Genomic DNA, 27,024 nt, shown 5'->3' on the forward strand with positions numbered 1-27,024 from the left:
TGAAGAGGATCTAGAATGCGTGGGGGGGAGGAATATGATGAATATCAATTACAGCATTGGGACCAGACATAGCAGCAGCAAATGAACTTGTTTCATAGCCTTCTTACTTCATTTTCCGGGCAACCTCAGTTAGCCACCAGGAAGGGGACTCTGTCATTGATTGGACTTGCACCTCCAAGGAAGGGGTAAAGATGTCTTCATTCTCTCAAGAGAATGGATGTCCCCACATCGTAGTAGGAAAGCTGACACCATGGGAGGGCACAAGAGGACCTGAGTAGCGCAAGGTGTGAAGCATATTGGACACAAACCTTGTGCACCTTCTCAGATTCCCTCGACCACCTCCTTCTCTGTCTCTCTCGGTCGGTACCTCAGCCTTGCCCAATTGTCCTTCCGCTTCTGGACTTTCATGAAATGCCACAGTGGGAGACAGGAGGTGGAAGCAAAGGGGGCAGATAAATTCCACCTCCATTTTTTCTTCTGCAGACTTCTCAGAGGTGTGTTTTCTCCTTGCATATCTTCTGGAGAAGTCCATGTGCCAGACCTGCTGTCTCTCTGCAGCTCACTGTGATGGGACATCCATCCTTCCACTTCCTGTTTCTGCCTCACCACCCTGGGACCGCATCTCTCAGAGTGTCAGCCCTTTTATCCTTGCCTTGGCTCTGTTGTCTAGAGGACCTTCATAAAAATTGTCCATAGGCAGGAAGAAAATTGATAAGCAACAAATTTGAATCCAGACACACAGAAAGACAAAAGCTACTAATTTGGAGCAAAGCACTTATCCTTGTGTATGACTTTCATTCAATTGCTAGCTCAAGCTGAGTCTGATTCACCCGGCAAATTCCACTCTAATCTTCCAAATCCAAATTCAGCAAGTACTTCCTATGGGCTACTATATAAAGGAATTGTGCTAGAAACTGGAGAGAGGGTAAATATAAAGATAAATGAAACACATTTTCGGGCCTCAAAGAACATTCCATCTTGTGAAAGAGACAGACCTGTAAATGGTAAACTGCTATTTAATAGGCAGAGGAAAATAAACTCAAAATAAAAGGAGCATTTACTTTATGAAAATTCATTGAGTTGTGTCCTTATAATTTACCTACTTTTCTGCATGTATGTTACACACATACAGTATGTTGTATGCTACATACATAGCCATTGTTAATAAACAGTTTGCTTTAAAAACAAACTCAAAATGGAAGGATAAGTCACCAGTGGTGGGAGCTCAGGAGACAGAATGACACTTTCCTTTCCAGATGGATCAAGGAGGTACATACACTGGAGCAGAATTTCAAACAATGAGGGGACTCTGCCCAGGCAAAGGCTAGGAGGAGGACCAGGCCAAACCAGAGCAGCGATGTGGAGGCATGTGGCTCTGGGAAAGCCCAGGGATCTAGGACAGCCAAAGGAGAGGGTCTACACATGGCCAGGCTTGACGATGAGTATTGAGTTAAACTGTGCCCCCCAGGAAGATATTGTGAAGTCCTAACCCCTAGTAGTACCTGCAAATATGACCTTATTAGGAAATATGGTCTTTGAAGATATAATCAAGTTAAGATGAGGTCATTAGGGTGGGCCCTAATCCAGTATGACTGGTGTCCTTATAAGAAGAAGAGAGAGAGACAGAGGCACAGAGGGCAGTAGAGATGGGAATGATGCATCTACAAGCCAAGGAGCACCAAGGATTACTGGCAAACATCAGAAGCTAGCCAGGCCTGGAAGAAAACCTCCCCTACAGCCTGCAGAGAGAGTACAGTGCTGCTAGCCCTTTGATTTTAGACTTCTAGCCTCTGGAAATGTGAGGCAGTAAATTTCTGCTGTCTTTAGCCACCCAGTTTATGGTGTTTTATTACTGCATCCCTAGGACACTAAACATGATGGCTGAACAGATGAGTGCAGGAAGGGCCCTTTGGAAGTTCCCATACAGCTGAGCTGGTTTATCTCTACATATCGATCATGGGACTGCATTTCAACCCCCACCCCCACCCCCAATCTCCACTGAGAACACTCAGTCACCACAGCACCCATATGGCTCTTTTTTCCCTAGAACAGCCCTGCCCCCAAACCACCCATCGCAGCTCAGAGCTTTCCCCTTTTCCTATACCATTGAGGTTGGAGCACCCAAAATGACCCGCAGCAAAGATTCCAAGGATTCAGGTTCCATCAATGACATGACACGTATTAACTGCAGAAGCAAGTTAGGATGGAACTGAGCAGGAGAAAAGTTATTCATTGTGGTGGCAGGAACTGTGACAGAGGGAGCAGGATTTTGTTGCCATCGGCTTCCTGATTCCGTGGCTCCCTGCAGCAGCAGCCGCCTACCAGCAGAGCTAGTGAGAGTCTGGGGACCCTCAATACTCCTGACTTTCAGCTTCCAGCTGCTTTTCCAGCCCTCCCAGCAACTAGGAAGCTACCTCACCCCTGGCAGCATAGCCGTTCAGCTAACACTAGCCAGACTCATTTCTGGTATGTGCAGCTGAGTCCTGGCCAAGGCACCTTCCTAGAGGCTACAACATCTCAGAATGAATATCCAAGACTGCAAATAAGGTTTGATGTGTGCTGTTTGGGATCTCTAGCAACCAAGGCACCCATAGGCTCATCCCATGCACTTGCAAAGATTTTAAAATCTGGATCCAGAGATGCAAAATGTATAGCCAACAACCCAATTTAAAAATAGGCAAAAGAGGGGCACCTGTGTGGCTCACTCAGTTAAGCATCTGACTTTGGCTCAGGTGTGATCTCGCGGTTCATGGGTTCAAGCCCCACGTCGAGCTCTGGGCTGACAGCTCAGAGCCTGGAGCCTGCTTTGGATTCTGTGTCTCCCCCTCTCTGCCCCTCCCCTGCTTGTATTCTCCCTCTCTCTCAAAAATAAATAAATAAACATTAAATAAAAATAAAAATAGGCAAAGGATTTGAACAGATACTTCACAAAAGGGGATCTCTGAATAACTAATGAACATATTAAAAAGGGCTCAACCTCATCAGTAATTAGTAAACATACATGTGCACCATGATCCAGCAATTCCATTCCTATGGACCTCCCCATTAGGGATATATGCATGTGGTTACCAAAGACATGTGCTGGAGTATCTGCAGCCTTCTTCTTAAAAGCCCCAAACTGCAATAACCCACATGTCCATCCATACCATCCATACTAGAATCGATAAGCAAATGGTGGCTTATCCAATTCACAGCTTACCCAAATGGTAGAGTATTATACAGAAATGAGAATAAATCCATAAGAACCACGCAAATGACCTGGAAGAACCTCAAATATAATGTTGAGCAGAAGTCAGACACAAAGAAAACGTATTGTGTGAGTCTACTTAGACAAAGCACAGTTACAGGCAAACCTAAGCTCTGGGGTGAGAAGTCAAGGTAGCAGTTACCTTTAAGGAGCAATGAGTGGAGGGGAGACAAGGGGAGGCTCCTGGGGGTGGGGGGAGCTGGTCATGTTTTATTTCTTTAGCAGGTCAACAGCTATCTAATGTGTTCATTTGGGGAACATCTCCTGAGCTGTATATATATTTACCACTTGTCTCTATGCATATCAAACCTCATTAAAATGGCATTTAAAAAGAACAGAGAGGGGCGCCTGGGTGGCGCAGTCGGTTAAGCGTCCGACTTCAGCCAGGTCATGATCTCGCGGTCCGGGAGTTCGAGCCCCGCGTCAGGCTCTGGGCTGATGGCTCAGAGCCTGGAGCCTGTTTCCGATTCTGTGTCTGCCTCTCTCTCTGCCCCTCCCCCGTTCATGCTCTGTCTCTCTCTGTCCCAAAAATAAATAAACGTTGAAAAAAAAATAAAAAAATAAAAAGAACAGAGATACAGGGAATCCTTTCCTGGCAGTGGAGGCAGCAACAACTGGTTCTCTAGGGCAGCAGAAGTAGCAAAGCCTAGGGAGCATCAACATCCAGTGCCCAGGTGGCAATGTCCTCTCCAGGATAGTTTTGTGACATGATTTTGGTCATAGACCTGGCTACTAGCCTGCCTTGTTCTCACCTCCCCCCCTCTGAGACCTCTGTCCTCCTACCTTTCCAGGAATCCTGTCTGTGAGTTCCTGAAGATCCTTCCAGTAAATACATCTTTTTTTTTTCCTTAAAATATCCAGAGCTGGGTTTCTGTTATTCTGCTAGGACAGGTGGACAGCGGCCACAGAAGGGATGTCAGAAGGCAGAGAAGACAGTGAAGAAGGTCGTACAAAAGACACATGCAGGAGAAACAGATTTCGGTTCTTTTATCTCTCAGGTCATGGGGATGCTGTTAGGATCCTTCCAGATCTAAGTAACAAAGCTCAGCTTATTCATTTTAACTACCACATCCTGAGGACTTACCTTAGAGGTGTCTCACATGGATTAGCCACTTAAGATGTGATAGGAAAGGCAGGAATGACCTCCCTGTTCCAGAGGCAGAGGCTGAGGCTGAGGCTTGGCTAAGTGGGCAGCTCATTGCAGGTTCTAAGGGGGACCAAGCCAGTCTCACCCATTCACCTGCAGCCCTGTTTCTTACCCAGAGGGGTGCATGGACTTGTCCCCAGGCTTCATTTCTACTCTTAAAAGTCATCAAAGCTGGTTAGGGGCACCTGGGTGGCTCAGTTGGTTAAGTACCCAACTCTTGATTTTACCTCAGGTCATAATCTCATGGTTCATGGGATCAAGCCCCTCATCAGGTAAACATTAAGAAAAAAAGTCATCAAAGCTGGTTAAATGGTGCCATCCAGAAAATGCTCAGTATGGCAACTGTCAGAAGTGGCCAAACAGAAGCATTTACTGTGCAGATGAGATTGTCACCATGAGACCTGACACCGTTTCACTTTGCTTCTGGCCTCATTCTTTTCCATTTAGAGCTTCCCTCGAGAAATGCTCAAAAAATGCTGCTGCAAATTCTACAGGAAGGACATTTCCAATGTAATTTTTTTTTCAATAAAAAAGGAGACTTGGGAGCCATTCTCCAGTAACTGAAATTCACATTGCTGCATGTTTACACAAATGGAGGATGACAGATGGTGATTTACAAAGGCCAGTACACTTATCAATACAACTTACATCTAGGTAGTACCTCACTTTCCATGGGAGGCTAGAAAACAGGATTCCTTCAATCCTCGCAAGAACCCATAAAGTAGGCAAAGCAGACATTGATTTGTTTAGCAAATATTTATCAAGTATATTCTAAATGGCAGGCCCCTGCAGGAGGGAATTAGCCTCATTTTATAGCCAAGAAAGGGGAGGAGGCCAGGAAAAGGTGACTCATGTTTCCCTGTCCATAAAACTGGTAAACAATAAGGGGTACCTGGGTGGCTCAGTCAGTTAAGCATCTGCCTCTTGGTTTCAGCTCAGGTCATGATCTCACAGTGTGTGAGTTCATGCCCCACACCAGGCTCTTTGCTGACAGAGTGGAGCCTGCTTGGGATTCTCTCTCCCTCTCTCTCTCTGCCCCTCCCCTGTTTGCTTGCTCTCTCTCTCAAAATAAATAAACAAACTTAAAAAAAATTTTTTTAACTGTAAACCAATAAATCCAGGCTGGAACTGAGTTTCTCTGCCACCAGCTCCATATCCACACCCAGCACGGAGCCCCATGTAGAGCTTGATTCCAAAATGCTGAGATCATGAACTGAGCTGAAATCAGGAGTCAGACACTCAACCAACTGAGCCACCCAGGAGGCCCTAATATCCTCTTTCTTCAGGACAAATTCCTTGCTCCTGAATAAGACTTACCAGCTCTTCCTGAGCTAGAGTAAAGTGCCACAACATTTTTCAAGGGCTGAAAGTAAAGAACTGTCAACTCAGAATCCAGTGAAAATATCCTCCAAGAATGATGGAAAGGTAAGGCGATTCTCAGATGAAGGAAAACAAACATTCTTTTAGACCAGCAGACCTACCCTAAAAGAATGGCAAGAGAAAGATTCTCTAGAAATAAAGGAAATGATAAAAGAAGGAATCTTAGAACATCAAAGAGGAAAAAAGAACATGATAAACAAAAATATGGATTAAGACAATAGATATTTCTTCTCTTGAGTTTTTAAACTATGTTTGATGGCTGAAGCAAAAATTAAAACACTGTATGATGTGATTCTACATGTATATAGAGGAAAATGTAAGACTACACTATCCTATTAATAGGGGAAGGTAAAGGAACTTACAGGGAAGTAAAGTTTCTATACTTCATTGAAACTAATTAAATGACATCAACAGATGTGATAAATTATATATATATATATAATGTGTGGAGGAACCACTAAAAAAGTTATCCAAAGATATATACTCAAAAACACTTTAGAATTATTAAATATAGTTACCATATGATCCAGCACTTCCAAGAGAAATATAACCAAGAGAAATGAAAACATATGTCCACACAAAAACCTGTACACAAACTTTTATAATAGCATTACACATAAATGGTGGAAATAATCCAGATATCCATCAGTAGATGAATGGACATAAAAAATGGTATGTTATACAGTGAAATTATATTCACACAATGGAATATTATTCAGCCATAAAAAGGAACAAAGAACTGATATATGCTACAACTTGGATGAACCTTGAACATAGTGCTAAGTGAAATAAGCCAGTCACAAAAGTCCATGCGTTGTATGATTCCATCTGTATGAAAGTCCACAAAAGGGAAATACATAGAGACAGAAAGTATATGAGTGGTTGCTTAGGACTGGGGGTAGATTCAGGGGTGGAGAGATGGGTAAGGGAGTGATAGCTAAATGGTATGGGGTCTCTTTGGGAGGTAATGAAAATGTTCAAAAATTGACTATGATAGTTGCACATATCAGTGAATATATTAAAAATTATTAAGTTGTAGACTTTAAATTCATGGTATATGAATCATATCTCAAAGATTAGAACAAGAATAACAACTGCAATACACCAAAAGGCACCAAGTCAAGAAGTTCATAATGATGCTTAAAAAATAAGTCATTAGTGACCCTGGAGAGATGCTAGAGGTCCAACTCATTTGTCTGATAACTGGTGAATAAAGGAAATCATGGTGCATTTTTCCTACTGTTTCCATAGTAACTAAACTATTGGGTAACCAAATGGTTAGATGAGGGGAATTTTCTCTTTATAGAATTATTTTCACTAATAACTACAAAAGGAATGATAGAATATTATCATTTTGCAACCTGTACTGAACTAATGGGTCTAGGAATTTGTCCTCAATGACTGCTGGTGTGTGTGTGTGTGAGAGAAAGAGAGGGAAGAACTAGACAACACGTGTCCCCTTTTAATATATCTATGAATCATTTTGCCAATATAATTGAAACTTACTCTGAATTTCTATTCATCAGTTTACAGTAAATAAAGGAGATAGAAGGGTATCATAAACAGCATTATGGAGATGAAATCAGCAAAATCCAGTCTGTGGGAAACTACAGAACAAATGACCTAGTTTTTCCAACCAATAAATTGCAAGAGAAAAATAAAGAGATGGGGAGAACCTATAAATCACAAGAGACTGGGGAACTCCTTCTCCTTTCCCAGGCTGTGCTCAGCCATGAGCATCAGGGCAGCCAGGCCCTAAGGCAGAGAGGTTTGGCTGGCATAACCAGCAATATCAGCATTACCAAGGTCAAGAAAATTCATCCAGTATGACTGGGTGTGGAGGAACAGGAGATTTGTTCAGCATGGCTGGAAGAGTAGTTTTATATAGGAAACTGAGCAAATAAGTAAATATATTAAGGATAGTGGGAGCCAGAGCTCTTATTGTTAGATTCTGAAGTTGGAAATATGGAAGGGGAACATGAGGAAAAAAACTGTCTCTATCCACATAGAAAGCCTAGAAGTAGTGATGTCCCAATGACAATAAGCACACCCAGCACTCAGAATTTGGCTTCTAGATACCACTTTCTACTAAAAGGAACCAGGGCTCATCAGAGAAACACACAGTCCAGTACAAGATAAACCAGGGACATTTTGTTGTGCCAAAAGTAAGGAAATGTCCAGAGTGATAGGAAATGTCAAAAGGACACAGGAGCAAAAGACTCCTCCTATCCAAAGCTGAGACAATTTGAGTATCAGTATAAATGAGAGTTACTGATAATAACTCACTGGATGAGACAGAAATCCATGAGGTCACATTGATAAAAACAGATGAGCAGACAAATAAATAAAAAGCTCCTCTTTATAGTACAACACCTTCTAATAAATATGCAAAGAATGGTTATAATAAAAACCACCAACTGGCAACCATCAAAATGATAAATATTTGATTTGGCCAAGAATAACCAAAGTGTACTAAAAACCAGGGGATGTATTAAAGAACAGGGTTTTACCTAGCTTCAAAGTGTCTTCCCATAAAAATACATTCTAATTCTCGGGTGCCTGGGTAGCTCAGTCAGCTGAAGTTCTGACTCTTGATTTTGGCTCAGGTCATGATCCCATGGTCATGGGATTGAGCCCCATGTCAGGCTCCATGCTGGGCATGGAATCTGTTTAAGATTCTCTCTCTCTCCCCCTCTGTGCCTCTCCCTGCTCACATGCTCTCTCTCTCTAAAAATATAATACATCTTTTAAAAATACATTTTAATTTAATTCTAATTAATTACACATTATTATATCAATTATATTCTCATTTCATTCTAACTAATCATCCCAACTAACTACACTATAATTTAATTCTAATAAATTACTTATTGATTCTAATTGTTTATAATTCCAATCATTTATTAATTCTAATTAATTAGTTCTTAGTTATGATTAATTACTTATTAATCAATAATTATAAGTTAGCTTTACAGTAGAGAAATCTGGCAAACACCATCCTAACCAAATGATAAAAGTTACATCACTAGTAGTAGGACAATCAACATCATGTGCCTCTTGATATGGTGCACTGTGAAGGACACAGTAGTGTATCCTGTGGTGTTCCAAAACAAACGCAGGCCCTGAATCTAAACATAAGGGAACACTGGGAAATTCCAAATTGAGGCAGATTCTACAAGGTAACTGGCATATATTTATCAAAAATATTCATGTCATGAAAGACAAGGAAAAATGGAGGAACTAGTCCACACTGAAACTCAAGTGACAAGACAAGACAACCAAATGCAATCGATGATCCTGGATTGGCTCTTGTACCTCTAAAGGACATTATTGGGACAAATGGCAAAATCTGGATGGGGTCCATGGATTAGATGGTAGCATTGTATCAATGTTTACACTGTGAATATAGGAGAATGCCCTTATATTAAGGAATACACACTGAAGTATTAAGTGATAATAGGTATCATGTCTGGAACTTACTTTTAAATGCTTAAGAAATATTATATATAAATATAACATAGAAAATGATAAGGTAAATGGAGTATAGCAACAATTGGGGGTTTCTCAGGGATGAGTACATAGGAGTTCTCTGTGCTATTCTTGAAACTTCCTGCTAAGTTTGAAATTATTTCAAAACAAAAAATTTATTTAAAAAATCTGGTGAGAAATATCAACAATTGCAATAAATGGACCTTATTTGGATCCTGATTTCTAGAAACTGCAAAAAATGTTTTTAAGTCAATGGGGAAATTTTAATACTGACTGAATATCTGATAACATTAAGGAATCATTGTTAAACTTTTGGGCTTGTTAATGCCATTTTGATTACGTTTTTTTTAAAAACCTGCTATCTCTATAGAGAAACTGAAATATTTGCAAATATTTATTATTAAAATTATTTTTAATGTTTATTTATTTATTTTTGATAGAGAGAATGCACATGCTTTGGGGAGGGGCAGAAAGGGAGGGGGGGACAAGAGGATCAGAAGCAGGCTCTGTCTGTGCTGACAGCATAGAGGCCAATGTTTGAACTCACAAACCTGTGAGATCATGACCTGAGCCAAGATCAAGAGCTGGATACTTAACCAACTGAGCCACCCAGGTGCCCCTCTTTATTTATTTTTAAGCAAATTCTACACCCAACATGGGACCCCCTATTAAAGTTATTTTTAATTTAAATCATTTTTAACTTAAATCATTTTTAAACTTAGTCATTAAAATTGGATTAAAGGTATCTTGGATCTGCTTCAAATTAAGTGAGTGTGGGGAGACCATAGACTGATCCAAAAGTAAGACTTGCTCACATTGAGTGATGGGGACACAGGGCTCATCATACCAACATCTCTACTTGTATGTGTTTGAAATTCCCCATAGTAAAAAATAAAATCCATTTGAAATCCATTGCATTGGGTGCCTGGGTGGCTCAGTCGGTTAAGCATCCAACTTCAGCTCAGGTCATGATCTCACAGTTCGTGAGTTCAGGTCCTGTGTCAGGCTCTGTGCTGACAGCTCAGAGCCTGGAGCCTGGTTTGGATTCTGTGTCTCCCTCTCTCTCACTGCCCTTCTTCTGCTCATGCTCTCTCGCTCTCTCTCTCTCTCTCTCTCTCCCTCTCTCTCTCTCTCTCTATTAAAAATAAACATTAAAAAAATTTTTTTAGTTAAAAAAAAAAAAGCGATCCATTGCATTTTAAATTCTTCACTGTGTCGGGGCGCCTGGGTGGCCCAGTCGGTTAAGTGTCCGACTTTGGCTCACGTCATGATCTCGCACTTGTGAGTTAAAGCCCCATGTCAGGCTCTGTGCTGACAGCTCGGAGCCTGGAGCCTGCTTCGGATTCTGCATCTCCCTCTCTCTCTGTTCCTCCCCTACTCTCACTCTGTCTCTCTCTCTCTCTCAAAAATAAATAAAGATTAAAAAAAAAAATTTAAATTCTTCCCCGTGTGCAATGGCAACCAACAGCAGTGCTGAACTGTTTTTTTAAAGGACTTTTATTTATTTATTTATTTATTTACTTACTTACTTACTTACTTACTTATTTTTAAAGTTTACTTATTTATTCTGAGAAAGAGGAGAGAGAGCATGTGCAGGGGAGGGACAGAGAGGGAGAAAGAGAATCCTAAGCAGGCTCTAGGCTGACAGTGCATAGCCCAATGCAGGGCTTGAACTCAAGAACCCATGAGATCATGACCTGAGCCAAGATCAAGCCAGATGCTTAACTGACTGAGCCACCCAGGCATCCCTATTTATTTATTTTTAAGTAAACTCTACACCCAACACGGGGTTTGAACTCACAGCCCTGAGATCAGTCATATGCTCCACCAACTGAGGCAGCCAGGCACCCCTGGGCTGAACTACTTTAATGATAAAGGGGACCTCTTGAGTCCCAGTGAGCCTGGCACAGGAATGAGGCTGTGCACTGAGTGTCTCAGAAGGAGATAAAAGATGACAGGTCCCCAGGGCAAAGGGATGGATCTATTTCAAGACCTAGTCATGGGTACAGAACAATTCAGGATAGTTGAACAGATTTGTTTTTTTAAATCATCGCACAATCTCTGTAGCTGCAGCCACAATCTACAGAATGTTCTAGCAACCTAGATTCTTCCTTTTACAAGTGATCTGTTAGCTTAAAATTTCAGCAACACTAAACATATCCCCCTACCAAATACTACACTAAACAAAGAAGGTTCTAAAAAAGAAAATCAGCTAGCAAGCTAAGCAAAAGACTAGAACACTACAAATTAGAAGTCAATTAAGGAAACACTTAGATTGAATTTTAACACATCAAAACCAATTACAAATTTAAATGCACAGATTACAATATAAATTTACAGATCTGATGGTGAGACACATAATTTATTCAGGAATTCTATTCCTTCCTTTCATGGCCTCCAGTATTATGAACACTGATATTAATATTAGATGGAATAATCTTATGAGAAAGTGACTCCCACTGAGCTTCAAGTGAAGCAGAAATGGCAGCTAAACTCCAATCAAAACATGACAGCAGCCTACAAAACTGAAGGTCTCACACCACAGGCAGCCACAGATTGCCCAAACAGAGACTGTGTTTAAAACAACTCTCACCCCCACTTGTCATGTTCACTGTTTCATTCAGTCAGTGTGGCAGGCCAGGCAGTAGGTTCAGACCATTGAAAAAAACAGCACAGGTCCAAGCCTCCATGGGGTGGTGGCTCTCCTGGGCCCCCAGAGAATCCAACAAGAGTGAATGACCCTCTGTCTCTCCTCCACCATTTGGACTGAATGAGGGAAGGGCCCTGTCAGCAGAGAGGGGTCTTCCTATGAACACGTTTCTGAACTCCAGAAGGATAGTACACAGCATGGCTACACCCAAAAGAGCCCTCAAATATGTCTTCTCCATCCTCTGGCAAATCTAGCCCTGCTTTCCTTGATTGTACATGTTAAACAGGAGTGTGAGGTTAAACAGAAGGTTTTCGCTAGTTAAGCATTTACTACTAGCAAAATCCTTACATTCAAAACATCTCTTTCACTTATGAAAGAGTTTACCAAGTACTTCCTCATGGTTTGTTTTGAACAGTCAAGTTGGGCTGTTTATAGATCACAAAAGTGGAGGCCACAGAGGTTTGGAGACTTTCTCCCACATTGGCAGGGACGATTGTGTAACTAACAGGCTACTGTGGAAATTACATAGTCAAAAAGGTCAAAAAGGCTTTAAAAATTGTGATTTCTGCTTGCTCTCTCTTGGATCACTCTCTCTGGAAAAAGCCAGCTGCCATGCTGTGAGGACACTCAAATAGCTCTTTGGAGAGGTCCAAAGAGAGAAGCACCGAGGCCAGCATCACTTTGCAAGGCACATGAGTGAGCCATCTTGAAAGTGGAGCCTCCAGCCCCAGTCAAGCCTTCAAGTGAGTGCAGCTCTCATGAGACATCCCAAGCCAGAATCACCCCAACTAACCACCCACTCAGGAATTCTAGACCCACAGAAACTGTGAGATAATGTTAATTGTTGTTTTAAGCCACTAAATTTTAGGATGATTTGTTATGCAGCAAGAAAGAATCCACAGGAACATAGAGCCAGCATCTCTGAGGATGAAGAATATGGCTGCATGGAATGGATAAGTCCATCCCTGTGGGACAGAGAAACATTCCATTGAGCATGGATGTTGCCTGGAAACCCATCTCAGCTCAACAGAGGGAGAACTTTCTAACAGTCCAAGTTATCTAAGGAATACCAGCTTGTCTTGGGAGATAGGTCTGTTCTCTGTCACCACAGAGGTTTGCTCAGAGGCTGGTGCTGATGGGGCAGATATGCCATAGGAAGAAGTCAATGAACAGAGAGATGGTTAGATTGGATGACTTCTAAGTTCCTTTCCTACCAAAGATTCTTCCGCTGCCACACCATGCAGGGACCTGGAGAAACTTGCTCACCAGCTTCCTAGGCACCAATGACATGCCCGTACAATGTGTGTCTGGCTAACAGTTTCTGAAAACTGATTCTTTCTGGGAGGAAGCAGACAACACATGATCTACTGGTCCTGCCTTCAAACAGCTGTACATGCACATGAGCGGCATATTGCCACCAAGTACAATCTAGGGCTGACAGGGGAAGGGAGGCAGGAGGGCTTCAGCCCGAAGTCATTAATGTCTAAAAGGTTGCAAAGGCAGGGCACATTGTGAGGCACTCAGGTAAATGCAAGTGACAGAGAAAACACTATGGAAATCTGCTCAGGGGTTAAGAATGCCCTAATCACATCTCCTGAAGGCAATGACTCAGTAAACTGGCAGGCAAAATAAATTCAAACTTAGAACTGCAGGACTCAGAAGGAAATTACTTCTGTGCCTGCATCTGGCAAAATAATTTCATTTTCTAAAAATGGAAAATTCAAGGAAAATGTCTTTTTTTTATGTTTGTTTGTTTGTTTGTTTGTTTGTTTATTTATTTAGAGACAGAGAGAGACAGAGCATGAGCATGGGAGGAGCAGAGAGAGAGGGAGTTACAGAATCCGAAGCAGGCTCCAGGCTCTGAGCTGTCAGCACAGCAGGGCTCAAACTCACCAGCCGTGAGATCATGACCTGAGCTGAAGTCGGACGCTTAACCAACTGAGCCACCCAGGTGCCCCAAGGAAGGTGTCTTTCTTGTCACAGCATGTGAACAATGTAGCAAAAGGTGGTACCCTCCCACACTCAGCCTGCTTGCAAGTCTCCCCAAACTGGGAACAGGAACACACCATTAGCCCATCTGTGGCTCAGCAAAACCAGCCCCAGCTCCAGCTGCCTGGACTCTGATCTCTAAGCCACTAAGTCAATAGACATTTCCATGCCATGCCCAGATCATCTTTGATATTTCATATCTCTTCCAACTTCTTTTAATCAGCTCCCCATCAAATTCTCAGGAAGCTGGGGCTAAAAGGAACCCCATAGATCTCCCAGTCCAGCCCCTTTATTTTACAGATGATTAGTGGGATCATTGGAAGGAAGGTTAGAGGCTGGGATAGACTGAAGTATTTTCCCCAATTCCTAATGTCCTTCATGAATTACAATTACATGTCCACACCCTTTGTCATTGGACTTTGGAGGATCACTCACTACAGTGGGGAGTGGGTACCCACTGGCCCCACTGATATTGGAAGAGGCCATATGCCTTGATTCAGCCAACAGAATGTGGACCAGAGTAAAGGTGTGCGGGCTCGAGCCAGGGTGCTTCCTTTCCTGCTCGGCCTCCTACACTTCTACCATCATGGGAAGAAGACTGACTCTGCTAGCCTACTTGTTCAAAGCAGAGGAGTGTCCCAGGTGCTGCTGCTGGAGGCAGAGCTGCCCCAGCCATCTGCAGACGTGCAAACAAGAATAAACCCCCCTTGCTTTAAACCTCTGAATTTTGGGGTGATTTATTTTGGGGCTGCCTGATCCAGGAGTACAAGTGAGATGAGGACCCAGTTCTAACTCTCATCTACCCTCTCCCCTGTTAAGAATACACATGGGGTGCCTGGGTGGCTCAGTCGGTTAAGCATCCGACTTTGGCTCAGGTCATGATCTCACAGTTTGTGAGTTCAAGCCCCGCATCAGGCTCTGTGCTGACAGCTTAGAGCCTAGAGCCTGCTTTGTGGATTCTGTCTCCTGCTCTCTCTGCCTCTCCCCTGCTCATACTCTGTCTCTCTCTCAAAAATAAATAAAACATTTTAAAAATTTTTTAAAAAAAAGAGTACACAGAGCCCATTGTCACTGTGGTATGACAGTAGAGGAAGAAACCAGAAGATGATCTTGGAGAGGCAGAGACAAGGCTGGTCCTAAGAATAAGCAGTGGTTGTATATATTTGGGATGCTTAGAAGATGAAAAAGGAGTCTCTTGTGCCAAAATGCAGATACCTGTCAGCAATCTTTGTCAGCAACCTAACTGAGTGCTTTTGATTTCAACCCACTTTCTCTTATGCTATCACAATCATTTTTTTTTTTTGCAAGTGGGGGGTTTAGTAGCTGGTTACAGAAACCTAGAGATGTGGGAAGGGAACTTAGATGTCTGTTTTCTTGGATAAACTTCCCACAGTCCCAGACAACGGAGCTGCAGGTGGACCCTGCAATGGCACAATGTCCTATCCAATAAGTATACATGTTTTCCAAATAGGTTTGATTTTCATCCTTGCATATATGGTGCCAAGGGTACTAAGACCACTCAATGGGGAAAGGACATCTTCAGCCAATGGTTCTGGGAAAACCGAATGTCTACATGCAAAAGAATGAAATTGGAGCCTTGACTGACTCCAGGGTTGGGACAAGACAAGTGCAAGAAGAGCCTGGAACATGTTTTCAAGCTAGACACAGGAAACTCTTAATCCCATCAGAGTCCTATCCAAAGGACTCCAGAACCAACTGAAGAGGCCCCCCTGAAGGCAAAGACAAGGCAGGACAATAGAAACATCATTAAGTGCAATACAACAGTGGGCCGACACACGGCAAACATGTTTGTATCCATGAGATGATAGTGGTTTTGAGAAAACAAACCAAACAGATTGGTCACCATTAGAAGATAAGAACCAACTCATGATTTTGAAATCTTGTGATTAAGGGGAAGAACACATTACCTCCTGGATCAAGTTTCTAGATCCATCTGCTGAATTAAAGAACTACAGAGGACACAGGAACTTGTTAACTGACACCAAGAGAATGCAATCAGCAAAACCCAGACTGTGTGAAATTCTATGGGTGGACCTCATTTTGGTCCTTGTACAAAAAAATGTATCAAAAAACCATTCACAACATTTGAGACAATTAAAACTGTGGACACTGGATATTTGGTAATAATCAGGAATTATTATTATTTTTAGTGTAACAATGGTATTGCAGATAAGTTCTTAAAAATCCTTATCCTTTAGAGAGATATACTGAAACATTTACAGGTGAAATGTGATATTTGTGATTCACTTTGAAATGGTATTGGCAGGAGACTGAGATGAAATAAGATTGGCCAGAAACTTAGTAATTGCTAAAACTGGGTAATGGGTGCACGGGGGTTTATTATACTATTGTCTACTAATGCATATGTTTAAACTTCTTCACCAAAGTTTTATTTTTTTAATGTTTACTCATTTATTTTGAGAGAGAGAGAGAGTACACAAGCAGGGGAGGGGCAGAGAAAGAGGGAGAGAATCCCAAGCAGGCTCTGCACTGTCAGCACAGAGCCTGACATGGGTCTCTATCCCATCAACCATGAGATCATGACCTGAGCCAAAATCAAGAGTCCAACACTTAACTCACTGAGTCATCCAGACACCCCCCTCCAAAGAATTTTAAAAAAATTTTTAATGTTTTATTTATTCTTGAGAGAGAGAGACAGACAGAGCACGAGCAGAGGAGGGGCAGAGTGAGAGAGGGACACAGAATCTGAAGCAGGCTCCAGGCTCTGAGCTGTCAGCACAGAGCCCAGCCTGGGGCTTGAACTCACAAGCCGTGAGATCATGACCTGAACCGAAGTCAGATGCTTTACTGACTGAGCCACCCAGGTGCCCCAATTAAATACAAATGAGTACAATGAATTCTCAATAATGTCACATATCCTTGGTTCACAATAAGCCTCAGAAAAGAAGCGAAAATCTGAGCGATGTATAGCCTCTGTGGTCACTCCGTTTCTCCTGGCAATTCAGTGATGTCCCCCGGGCTATTGCAATAGCGTGTTGAGTCTTTATAGCATGTAAAAATAAATAAATAAATAAATAAATAAATAAATTTACAAAAGGTCTTCTATTAAAAAAAAAAAAGAAAAAGACTTCACAGGAATTTGAGACTCTACTAAGTAGAAGACACTATGCCCGGGGTGCCTGGGTGGCTCAGTCGGTTAAGCGTCCGACTTCAGCTCAGGTCATGATCTCGCGGTCCGTGAGTTCAAGCCCCGCGTCGGGCTCTGGGCTGATGGCTCAGAGCCTGGAGATTGCTTCCGATTCTGTGTCTCCCTCTCTCTCTGCCCCTCCCCCGTTTATGCTCTGTCTCTCTCTGTCTCAAAAATAAATAAACATTAAAAAAAATTTTTTTAATAAAAATAAAAAAAAAAAAAAGAAGACACTATGCCCAGAACCCCAGGGAACACTACAGTGAGAAAACACAGCCCCAGGCTATGGAGGGGAGGAGCCAGGTATTAATCTTATAGAGGGAGATAAACCAAAATCCTGCTAATAGGAGTGCACAGCCAAATGATATAATACAAAACAAAAGAGCGTCAGAGGAAGAATGGTTCTGCCAGCCCAGCTCGTCAGAGGGGAATCCAGGCAGGTTCATCCTGAGATGACTTGGAATTAAGACTGTCAGTTAGGATGTCTATAGCAATGAAGAGGGGATGAAGGGATGGCCAGTATAGAGATTTGAATAGGATACTGAAGGTCATGTGGTTTGCAGAGGGGAAATAAGGCAAATTAGATAGAAGAAGGGTCAAGGCCAGGGGATTGAGAGAGAGGGAGGGGTAGAAAGGGAAGGGGCACTCAGCTGGGAAGGACAACGAATGGTGAGCCCAGGAAAGTCACACACTATATTTCAGGAAGACAGTACCTACTGCTGCTTCAGAACAACACAATCTGGCAGCTTTCTATGCAAGCTCAGCAATGCCATATGCCCTCTTCTTGGTTTAGGCAATGGCCCAGCAAAGCAGATCAAATGGTATGAGTCAAGATTGTTAAATCAGCCTTCAATGCGCAGAGCTGTGGCTGAGCATGTGATGAGGTGTCAAGAGGAGTGAAGCTTAGTGATCAGAACTCTTAAAAACGGAAACAGACGCAGGAAGTAGTCCCATATAAAAGAAAAAAAAAAAAACATACAACACCCAGCATGACCCTGAAACTCACTGACAGTTTGCTTCATGTGTGTGATTATGAAAGGGGCCTCTTAAAGCCACATCTCTGTGTGGTGACACCTGGTATGTGTGATTCACCACACATCAAGCTGCCAATTTCAATTTTGTTCAGGGTGTTTCTTACCATCTCCTACTCCTTGTATGTGAGTTTACAGTATAGTGTACTTCTCTCCCCCTAGGACAAGCAGACATTGATCCTAGTTAAGGAACCCTCACACCCTTTTCACAGACTTGTCTTTCTTTGCTGACATAGTCTATGAACTATACCCCAGAAGACTACAGAGGCATGAAAGCTGCATGCTTGGATACCCAACTTCCTGGGTGCTCCCCCACAACACTGTGTCTGAACTGCTGGCCTTTTACTTAATGGCCAGGATGGGTATGGATTCCTCTCCTCCCCTTCCTCCTCCACCCAGTGGTTTGATGGTGGTATGCATGTCTATCTCCCACACTGCCTTATAGATCGTTGGCCCTCAATAAAAGATACAACCAGAGCTGGTGTATGCTTACTGTTGCAAATGTTCCAGACTGCTCATCAGGCCCCAATCTTGGATTAACAGACCCTTCCCGAAGAAGGCACAAGGGTCAGTAGCAGCTGAAGAACTCACACCAGACATTCCATCAAAGGAACAAAAGTACTTGCAGAGGAAGGAAGTCCATGTAGCAAGTGTACCCTAGACATATGCAAAATCCAAGTCACCAAAGGGTACTGGGGAAGGTCTAGATTACAAAAGTGTCTTTGAAACGATAAAGGGACAACCAAGTGACCAGAACTCCATAGAGAAGGCCCTCAGACATACAGAGCAGGCCACACCCATACCCTGCACAACTGGCACATGCTTTCTCTGATAGAAAATAACAAGCCACTCTGCCACTCAAAGCCAAAGGTAAGCACTTACTCTCCTTGAACCAGAGCAAGTGTTGGCCCTTACCCCTGCCTGACATCACTGAAGTCTGCAAGGAGGAAGGAAGTCAGAGCTGTGCAGAAAAGAATGAACACGGCTGGCCTGAGACCACTTACCCTTTGAAAGGCCTGCACCTGAGATTTGCCCTTGGCCGGCATCTGGGAACCTGGATTTGGGGAAGTCTCCCCCCATTCACTAACTGCTAAAGGTGGCTCATTGTGCCTAAACTACTTGTACAAAACTGTGGTCTCTGCTGAATACCTTCTTTCCTTCTGGGAGTCTGGACTTTGGGTATATGCCAGGCAGAGGGTACCCATGTGGTCAGCCCCCAGTAAAAACCATGGCCACTGAGTCTCTAATGAGTTTCTCTGGCTGGCAACATTTCACATTTCATTGCTGGAGGAATTGAGCATGTTCTGTGTGACTCCACTGGGAAAGGACTCTCAGAAGCTTGCACCTGGTTTCCCCAGACTTCGCCCCATGCCCTCTCCTTCCTCTTGCTGATGGTGCTTTGCCCCCTTTCACTGTAATAAAGCATAGCTGTAAGCACAAATAGATGCTGAGTCGTAGGAGTCCTCCTAGCTCCTTATGTAACCTGGAGTTAGTCGACACAAGACCACACTAGGGGTCTCCCCAATGTGAGGTGGTGGAGTTCATGAGCTGTCCCTGGTGCTGTCCATGAGCTCCTACTTTTTGTTCCAAATAATAGAACAGCACTCCTGGTCTGCACTCCTCACTGAAACCATGAGCTGGAAATCCCTCTGATATCTGCGGAGAATCCCACAGATGTGAGGGCCTATTACCTGATTGGTTCTAACATTTTGGGGTGGGAGCCTCACCTCTGATCCATGGCCTGCTTCCCACAGGGTCTTACACATGGAGCGTGTGCAAAGCAAACCGTCTGGTGAACATGAAACTAGTTTTGAAGGAGCGATAAAATCACAAAAAGCCCTTTCAATAGCTTTATCTTTGCTCCCCATTCCTCCAACTTTATGAAGTGACAAATCGTCTTAGGTATATAGAGACCATATGCACAAACACTTATAACCCTATGGGAATACAAATGAGGAACACAGAAAGAGGTTACTGTTTCATTGAAAAGCCTATTTCAACACATTCAAATCTGTCAACATAATATATCCAGATAATCTCTATTTTATAACTATAGCTTTTCTGGCACGCCAGGCTTAAGCCAGTAATCTCCCACTTATCATCCAAATCTCCTTCCAGCAAACAAGTTTTTAAAACTGAAAACAAATTAAGAAAATCCAAGTTTGGCACTAACATACTTGGCTTTCTGAAATCTCATAAAATTTCAGGCAATTCTCATTCATTCACTTACTCATCCATTCAGATTAACCAAGCTACTGAGAACATACCAGCAGCAAAGCACCCTGCTAGGCTCTATGCAGAATACAAAGATGCTGCACTTGGCCATGATGTTCCTTTGCTGCAAAGCTATCTGCAGAGATGCCTACAGGCACACTGTGTATATGGGCTCCCAGAGAAGGAAGACATGGCCCTTGGATCAGTCAGGGGCCACTGTGGGCATTTTAAACAGGAGAAAACCAATGCAGGGATGTATGAACACAAGGGATGAAACTGTTGAAAAAGAATCCTGGAGAAGACAAGGCAACTCCAGGGCCACTGGGTGGGGATGAGCTGTCCAGAGCAGAATTTGGAAGCTGGGACACCAGTGAAGCAGAAGGCAGACCTGAACCACAATGTGGCACTAGGAACGGAGAGGAGGGACTAGAGGAGAAAGACAGGCAGAGCTCACAATTCCATCTGATGTCGGAATAGGGAGGGAGGAGGCAGCAAGCATGACTCAGAGGTTTGCAGCTATTCATAGAAAGAAAAGTTAGCAGGAGGAGCAGGCTTGGTGGGGAAAATTACAATTCGTGTCACCAGACCTTGCTAAGAATGTTGGTGTGTACCGTGCTTCTCCAAAATATGCTACCAGTCCACTCACGACCTTTTTTGCCACACCCTTATGCTAAATGTGAAGAAAATAGACTTCAAACAAATGTGGACACATTAGCAATCAACGCATTTCTTCTCAGCTTCCTAACGGTCTCACAGTATGAAACACTGAATGATATTTTAAAGCCGAATCCAATATGGTAAGGCCACCATCTTCTAGGGTAGAGACCCCAGTGGTTTAACCTGCAGACCTGCACTCTTAACTTCACGTTTTTCAGGGACATTTTGCAACTTTCCCATATCTGTCCTATGAGTATTACCTAAAGTGACACTGAGGACACTACTATTTCCTGGCACCCAGTCTCTGTGACAGTGGCTTTTGAGAGATGGTCTCGCTGGAAGAATGAGTGCACGATCCATCCTAGAGGCAAAGATGTCTTGGTGTGCCATCTTCTCTCACCTGGCCACAACCCCACAATGGGCCCAGCTCACCAAATGTTCAATGGTCTTCCTCACCAAAAGGCTTTCAAATTTTACTCTCACTTGACTGAAGCCTTCTTTCTTACAGACCCAGACTAATTTCTTTGAGGCCTCCCTTGCTAACTGCCTTAGCCATGCCTACCTGCACAGATCAGCCTGAACAACAAATAAATTAAAACAAATGCTCCTGTTTGAAATCATTTCCTGGGAAACAAATGTCATTTATAGTGTCACTGAATAAGCAACTGGTATAAACAAAGCTGAATTTTGCTTAACCAAATCAATTTTGTCATTAATGTTGATAAAGCAATATGCGTGAAATGGTATTTCCCTAAGGACTGGCTGAAGATGACACCTTTGAAAATTCCACATCATTTATGAATTTTTCCTTAATGTCATGTAATCACATGTTCTCTGTGAGATGAGAGAACTAGGGATACATGGGAACCAACAACCAAAAGAAAAAAAAAAAACTGAGCGCAAACCATATTCTCTTTGTTTGTATCCAAACAGATATGTGATTAAGAATGCCAGCAATGGAGGGGCACCTGTGTGACTCAGTCAGTTAAGCTTCCAACTCTGAATTTTGGCTCAGGTCATGATCTCACAGTTTGTGAGTCCGAGCCCCACATCTCCACTGTCAGTGCAAAGCCTGCTTGGGAGTCTCTCTCTCTCTCTCTCTCTCTCTCTCTCTCTCTCTCTCTCTCACTGCCCCTCCCATGCTTGTGCTCTCTCTCTTTCAAAATAAATAAATAAACAAACAAACAAACAAACTTAAAAAAAAAAGAATGCTAGCAATGGAATAAGAACCGTAACTCCTGTATTTATTTATATTCCTAGCACATTGTTGGAAAGAAGTAAATACCTGCCAACAATTCCTGATACTTCCCAGAAATTGTTTTTACACGTGACAATATTTAGAGTATTTTTTTAATCCTGATAACATGACTGTTACTAAGCCCAGCTGTTGGCACTATGCACTTTCTCTCACTATGTACCTAGAATAAGCTTAGGTGATCAAATGAGCTTCTCAAGCAAAATCCAGGACAGAAGTACCTGAAGAAGTCACACTTAATAGAGAAATTCTAATCCAAACCTCCACTGACTTTACATTAAGGTAAAAATAATGAGGAATTCAGGCCAAAATGACAAGATACCATAGTATGCCTATTTGATTGGTAAAAATCAATGCTGAGGATACCAAGTGTTGCAAAGAATACAAATCCAAAAAATCTATTAACTGCCGGTGGGAGTCTAAATTGATACAACCGCTTTGGCCAACAGTTTGGGCATTATATAAGGGGAATTTTCACATTCCTACAACCTGGCAATTTCACCCAAGAGAAACCCCTGCATGTGTACTAGAATTATCATGGTCACCCATCAACAGGAAAATGCATAAATGAAAGTGGCACACTCACATCCTGGACTGTTATACAGCAGTCAAAATGAGTCCCCCCTCTCCAAATCATATATTGTACAATACTCTTTTTATCAAGTTAAAAATTGCTGAAATGAAAAATATGGGGCTTTTAAACTGTACATAAAGGAGATAAAACTAAATAAGAAGGAAAGAAAGAGGATAGTGAGCAAAATTTGGGATGGTGGCTACCCTGGAGGGAGGGAGGCCGGAGGATGGGATTAGGAGAGAGAGCACAAGAAATGTCTGCCCACATTTTCTCTGAAGACATTTCTCCAAACACCAGGCTTCACTTAGTTAAAAAAATAATAATAAAATAAAATCAGAGTGGTCTTTCCAAAAGGGAAGCTTGTGAGAGAAATGGCTCTGATTCCTTCTCTACCCGGGCGCATCAGCCCAACAGGTTAAACCTGGCTCTACCTGGCCCCTAAGGAAGAGAGATCATGAACAAAAATTCTCTCACCCTATCTGCAGCCCACAAGCTTGTATCTTGCCTCTCTTCTAGCCACACACACACTTAGAGAACTACTGAGAGCTGGGGTTCCAGGGAGAGTGAGGAGAGAACACACATGAGCAGGCACAGACAGAGCCCTGGGTAACCCACCCCACTGCTGTCAGCACCGTGAGCGACAGGCCTACAGGGCACTCAATCCTTGACCACAGCAGGCAGGATGGCAGGATTCAGATCAGAAGCAGGGACAGGAGAGCGGTGTGGTGTCAAACATCTGACCTGCTGAGGAGCACGAGGAGGGCCAGACCAAAGGGTCTTCCAGAGGGCAGAACAGAAGTGCCAGGAAGAAGTGGCAATTTTGGCTCCGCTTCAGAAGGGCCTTTTCTGTACTTGGAGACTTACCCATCTCCAGTGGCACCACGTACAAGTGGGCACCTCTGGGTAAGCCACTGAAGTTTGGTCATTTGGCTTCAGTTTCTCTTCCTATAAAATGGGAATGAGGACATATTCATGGAAAGGCTCACATGGGACTAAATGATGGCACAGGGCTGTACAAATGTCAGGAATCATTCACTCCACCCGGACAAGTCAAATAACTATTCTGTCCATCTTGGAGTCTAGAAATGTCCAAAAGCAAAACTACAGAGCCAGACTATGCAAGGACACACACAAGAAACTTGTTCCCTCCCCCTCCACCCCACAAACCAGTATCTGTCCCCACAACCTTATCAGCAAGCAATAAGAATTTTTCTTGTTACCCAAAGAATCTGCACATTCAAGATAACCTTGAAATGCCAACTGTCTACACACAGTTATTTTTAAGAAAAGAAAATGAGACATCTTTGCCCTTTCAACTAGAATAAAACAAAACAAAAGTGAATGCAATCAGGTTTTACTTCCACTAGAACTGGGGGACCCCATATTCATAAACATTATCTTGATCCCTATAGGTTAGTAATACCTGGTAAATACAGATGATTCAACAATGCTAACTCAGAGATGCGTGGGCATCCGGACACACATCTGGGACAGGCACAGACCATGGAGTACTAAAGGCCCAGGTCAGAATCTCTCTCCATTGCCTATTGGGCCAGTGACTCCTGACAAGCTACATCCTCCTGTCAAACCTCAGAACCCCTCATTTGTACAACAGTGTGGTGGTGAGGATGATGTGAATGTAACGTAAAACAGTGTGGTCTATAGCTGACAATGACACATTTATACCAAATCACTGATGATCCCTATCATTGCATGTCTTGGTGAAGTGTTTATACACCTGACAGAGAATGGTAAGTGGGATAAAACACCATTTGGAAAAGGTCCTCTTTTCATTTGGTTGCCTAACTCTAAGAACACTGTTCTGTGTGATCCGGATGGCACAGCTGAGTGAGCTTAGGGGCACCAAGATATCACATGAGAAAAGCACATGAAAAGTGTCAGCTTTCTCCCTTTTCAGGAATTAACAACAGTGATCCCCATTTTGGAGTGGGAGCCATCACTTAAGTCCAGTGGAGCTCTTGAATTCTCAGGGGCATCATAGACTGAAACATCCTCTAGAAGCTGTGTCCCAAGAAAGCTGGAGAAGGTCATATAAATCCTATAGTGAGTGACCTGAAGGCATACTGCTTGGCCAAGTGAAGTGACCAAGGTGACCTGAGTTTCAGCAAATAGCAAGGCAGGGCCCTCCTGTTTGCAATGACAATGGAGCAGTTCTTCTCAGACCATGGTCCAGAGCAGTAACATCTGGGAACTTGGGAGAAATGCCAAATCTCAGGTCCTCCTAGACTCACTGCCTCAGAAACACAGCAGAGGGGCAAGTACTTTGTGGCCCTTCTGGGAATTCTGCTGATGGCTCAGGTTTGAGGACCAATGGCATAGAGTGATCTAAGACCTCGATGTTGAAACTAACCATCCCCAGGAAATACACTAAGGCAATAGCCAGTAAGAAAGGAGAGAAAGCCTTCAGTATCTTTCCCCCTTTCATCCATTTCAGTGGGCAGTGTTAGCTATCTCACTACCCGACTTCAATTTTGAAACCCATGCTGCTTGAAACCCAGCAGGACACTTCTGGTTCTCCACAGAACGCTAAGATGGGCCCTTAAAATGCAGACACTGTGTCTGATGCATCTGTGAGTCTGCTGTGCCCCTCCCAAGGCCTGGCAACCAGGGGTGTCAGGAAAAGTGGGAAATAAACTAAGTGACCAACTAAGGGGGGAACAAACAGTCCCAAGTACTGTGGGTCCCAAAGTACTGAACAAGGTGACTGTCCCCCTCAGTCCTTAACTGAGGACTTAGGTCCTGAACCAGAATCAAAGACTTTGGGGGAACTGACTCTGATTGGCTGCCTGAGGTTCCACAGTTACCAAGACCAGAGGGCCCTGGAGGCCCCAGATCACTCTCTCCCTCCATGTCCCCACTCACTCCTTTAACCCAAGCTTGTCAGAGGTCCTGTCAGAGGAGGTGGAGGTGGGAGGCGGGGGGCTCCCCCATTAGAGGTCAGGGCCCCCAGCCTTTAGAGGTTGGCCAGAGATATTATTTCTCCTGCTAGGGGCTTGTTCCCAAACATCCCTAGGCTAGTGGCAGTGTCCTCCAACCCTAGACGCCCTCTGTCACCATCACTGTAGCATCACCACCCTCCAACGTCAGATGCCCCAACTTGGCACATTCCTACCTGTAGTAAGACAGCAGGCCGTTGCTGAGCACGAACCAGCGCCGCTGGTAGCCTTTCAGGTAGTTGGTCCACTTGAGCAGCCAGCCCTTGAAGCTGTCCAGAGGCAGTAAAGCCATGGGCGCAGTGGAGGTCGTGTCAGTCCCTGACATTGGAACCCCAAGAGGCGTCCTCACCTGTCCAGGTCGCCCAAGGGGTAGCGGCTTTGACGCCGGCAGCGACCCGGGCTCGGGTTTGGTCCAGGGCACGCTCCCCGCTACTGGCCCGAGTGCCGGTAGCTGCTCTGGAGAGGTCTTGGGGAAGGGTCCAGCCCCTACACTTGAGCCCAACTCTTGCCAGGGCCCTGACCCCCGCTCCAATCCCAGCAGCAGTTCCGTCCCCGGTCTGGACTCTGGCCTTGGGTCGGACGTCTTCTCAGACGCAGGCTCCAGTCTTGGCACCGGCTCAGAAACTGGCTCCGACACCTGTTGTGACACAGGGTGCCGCTCAGGCTTCGGCACTGGCTGGGGCTGAGGCTTGGGCTGGGGCTTGGGCTCCGGCCCGGGGCCAGGCGTGGAAGCGCTCATGCTCGGCGCCGCCGTGTGGCAGGACAGGCAGGGGACAACCGTGAAAAGCGACGAGAGTCCGCGGGAGCGGCCGCCACAGCCGCCGCCTCGGCACAGAGCGGCCGCTTTCCCCATAGAGCCCGCCGACCGGAGCGCGGCCGAGTCGCTGGGAGGGGGAAGCCGGAGGCGGAGGCCGGGGGCGGGGCCGGGGGCGCCGTCACGAGCGCGCGGCACGGGGCGGGAGCACGCGCAGGTCCCCTCGCGGCCCCGTGCGCCCCGCGCTGCCTGAGCCAGCTGACTGTTGTCCTCCCCGCGCTCAGCGGGCCAGACTTGGACCCTTGTCCCTCTCTCGCGTCGCCAGCGCCTGGCTCAGGTCTGGCCCTGGGAAGGCTCTCTGGAAACACCTGTGGCGCTAGAGCTTGGCGACGGGCGACGCGGAAGGGACCGCGCGCTTCAGGCCACCATCCCTGCCTGCGCCCCAACCCGTGCCAGGCGCTGGGGGAACAATGATGAATGCGGAGCCCGCCGGCTTCCAGCGCAGCTCTGC

General features: G+C 44.3%; 1 protein-coding gene across 2 annotated transcripts in view; it reads right to left on the minus strand.

The window, feature by feature from the left end:
• The window catches only part of OSBP2 (oxysterol binding protein 2), a 177,194-nt gene extending 150,567 nt beyond the window's left edge, over positions 1-26,627 (minus strand). For both annotated transcript variants that reach the window (XM_043559251.1, XM_043559250.1), the window contains exon 1: positions 25,936-26,627. In XM_043559251.1, coding sequence (XP_043415186.1) covers positions 25,936-26,612 — 677 coding nt within the window. In that variant the 5' untranslated portion in view covers positions 26,613-26,627. The remainder of the gene's footprint in view (positions 1-25,935) is intronic.
• Positions 26,628-27,024: the final 397 nt, after the last annotated feature.

The sequence above is a fragment of the Prionailurus bengalensis genome, chromosome D3, assembly GCF_016509475.1.
Source record: "Prionailurus bengalensis isolate Pbe53 chromosome D3, Fcat_Pben_1.1_paternal_pri, whole genome shotgun sequence".
Classification (NCBI taxonomy): Eukaryota; Metazoa; Chordata; class Mammalia; order Carnivora; family Felidae; genus Prionailurus; species Prionailurus bengalensis.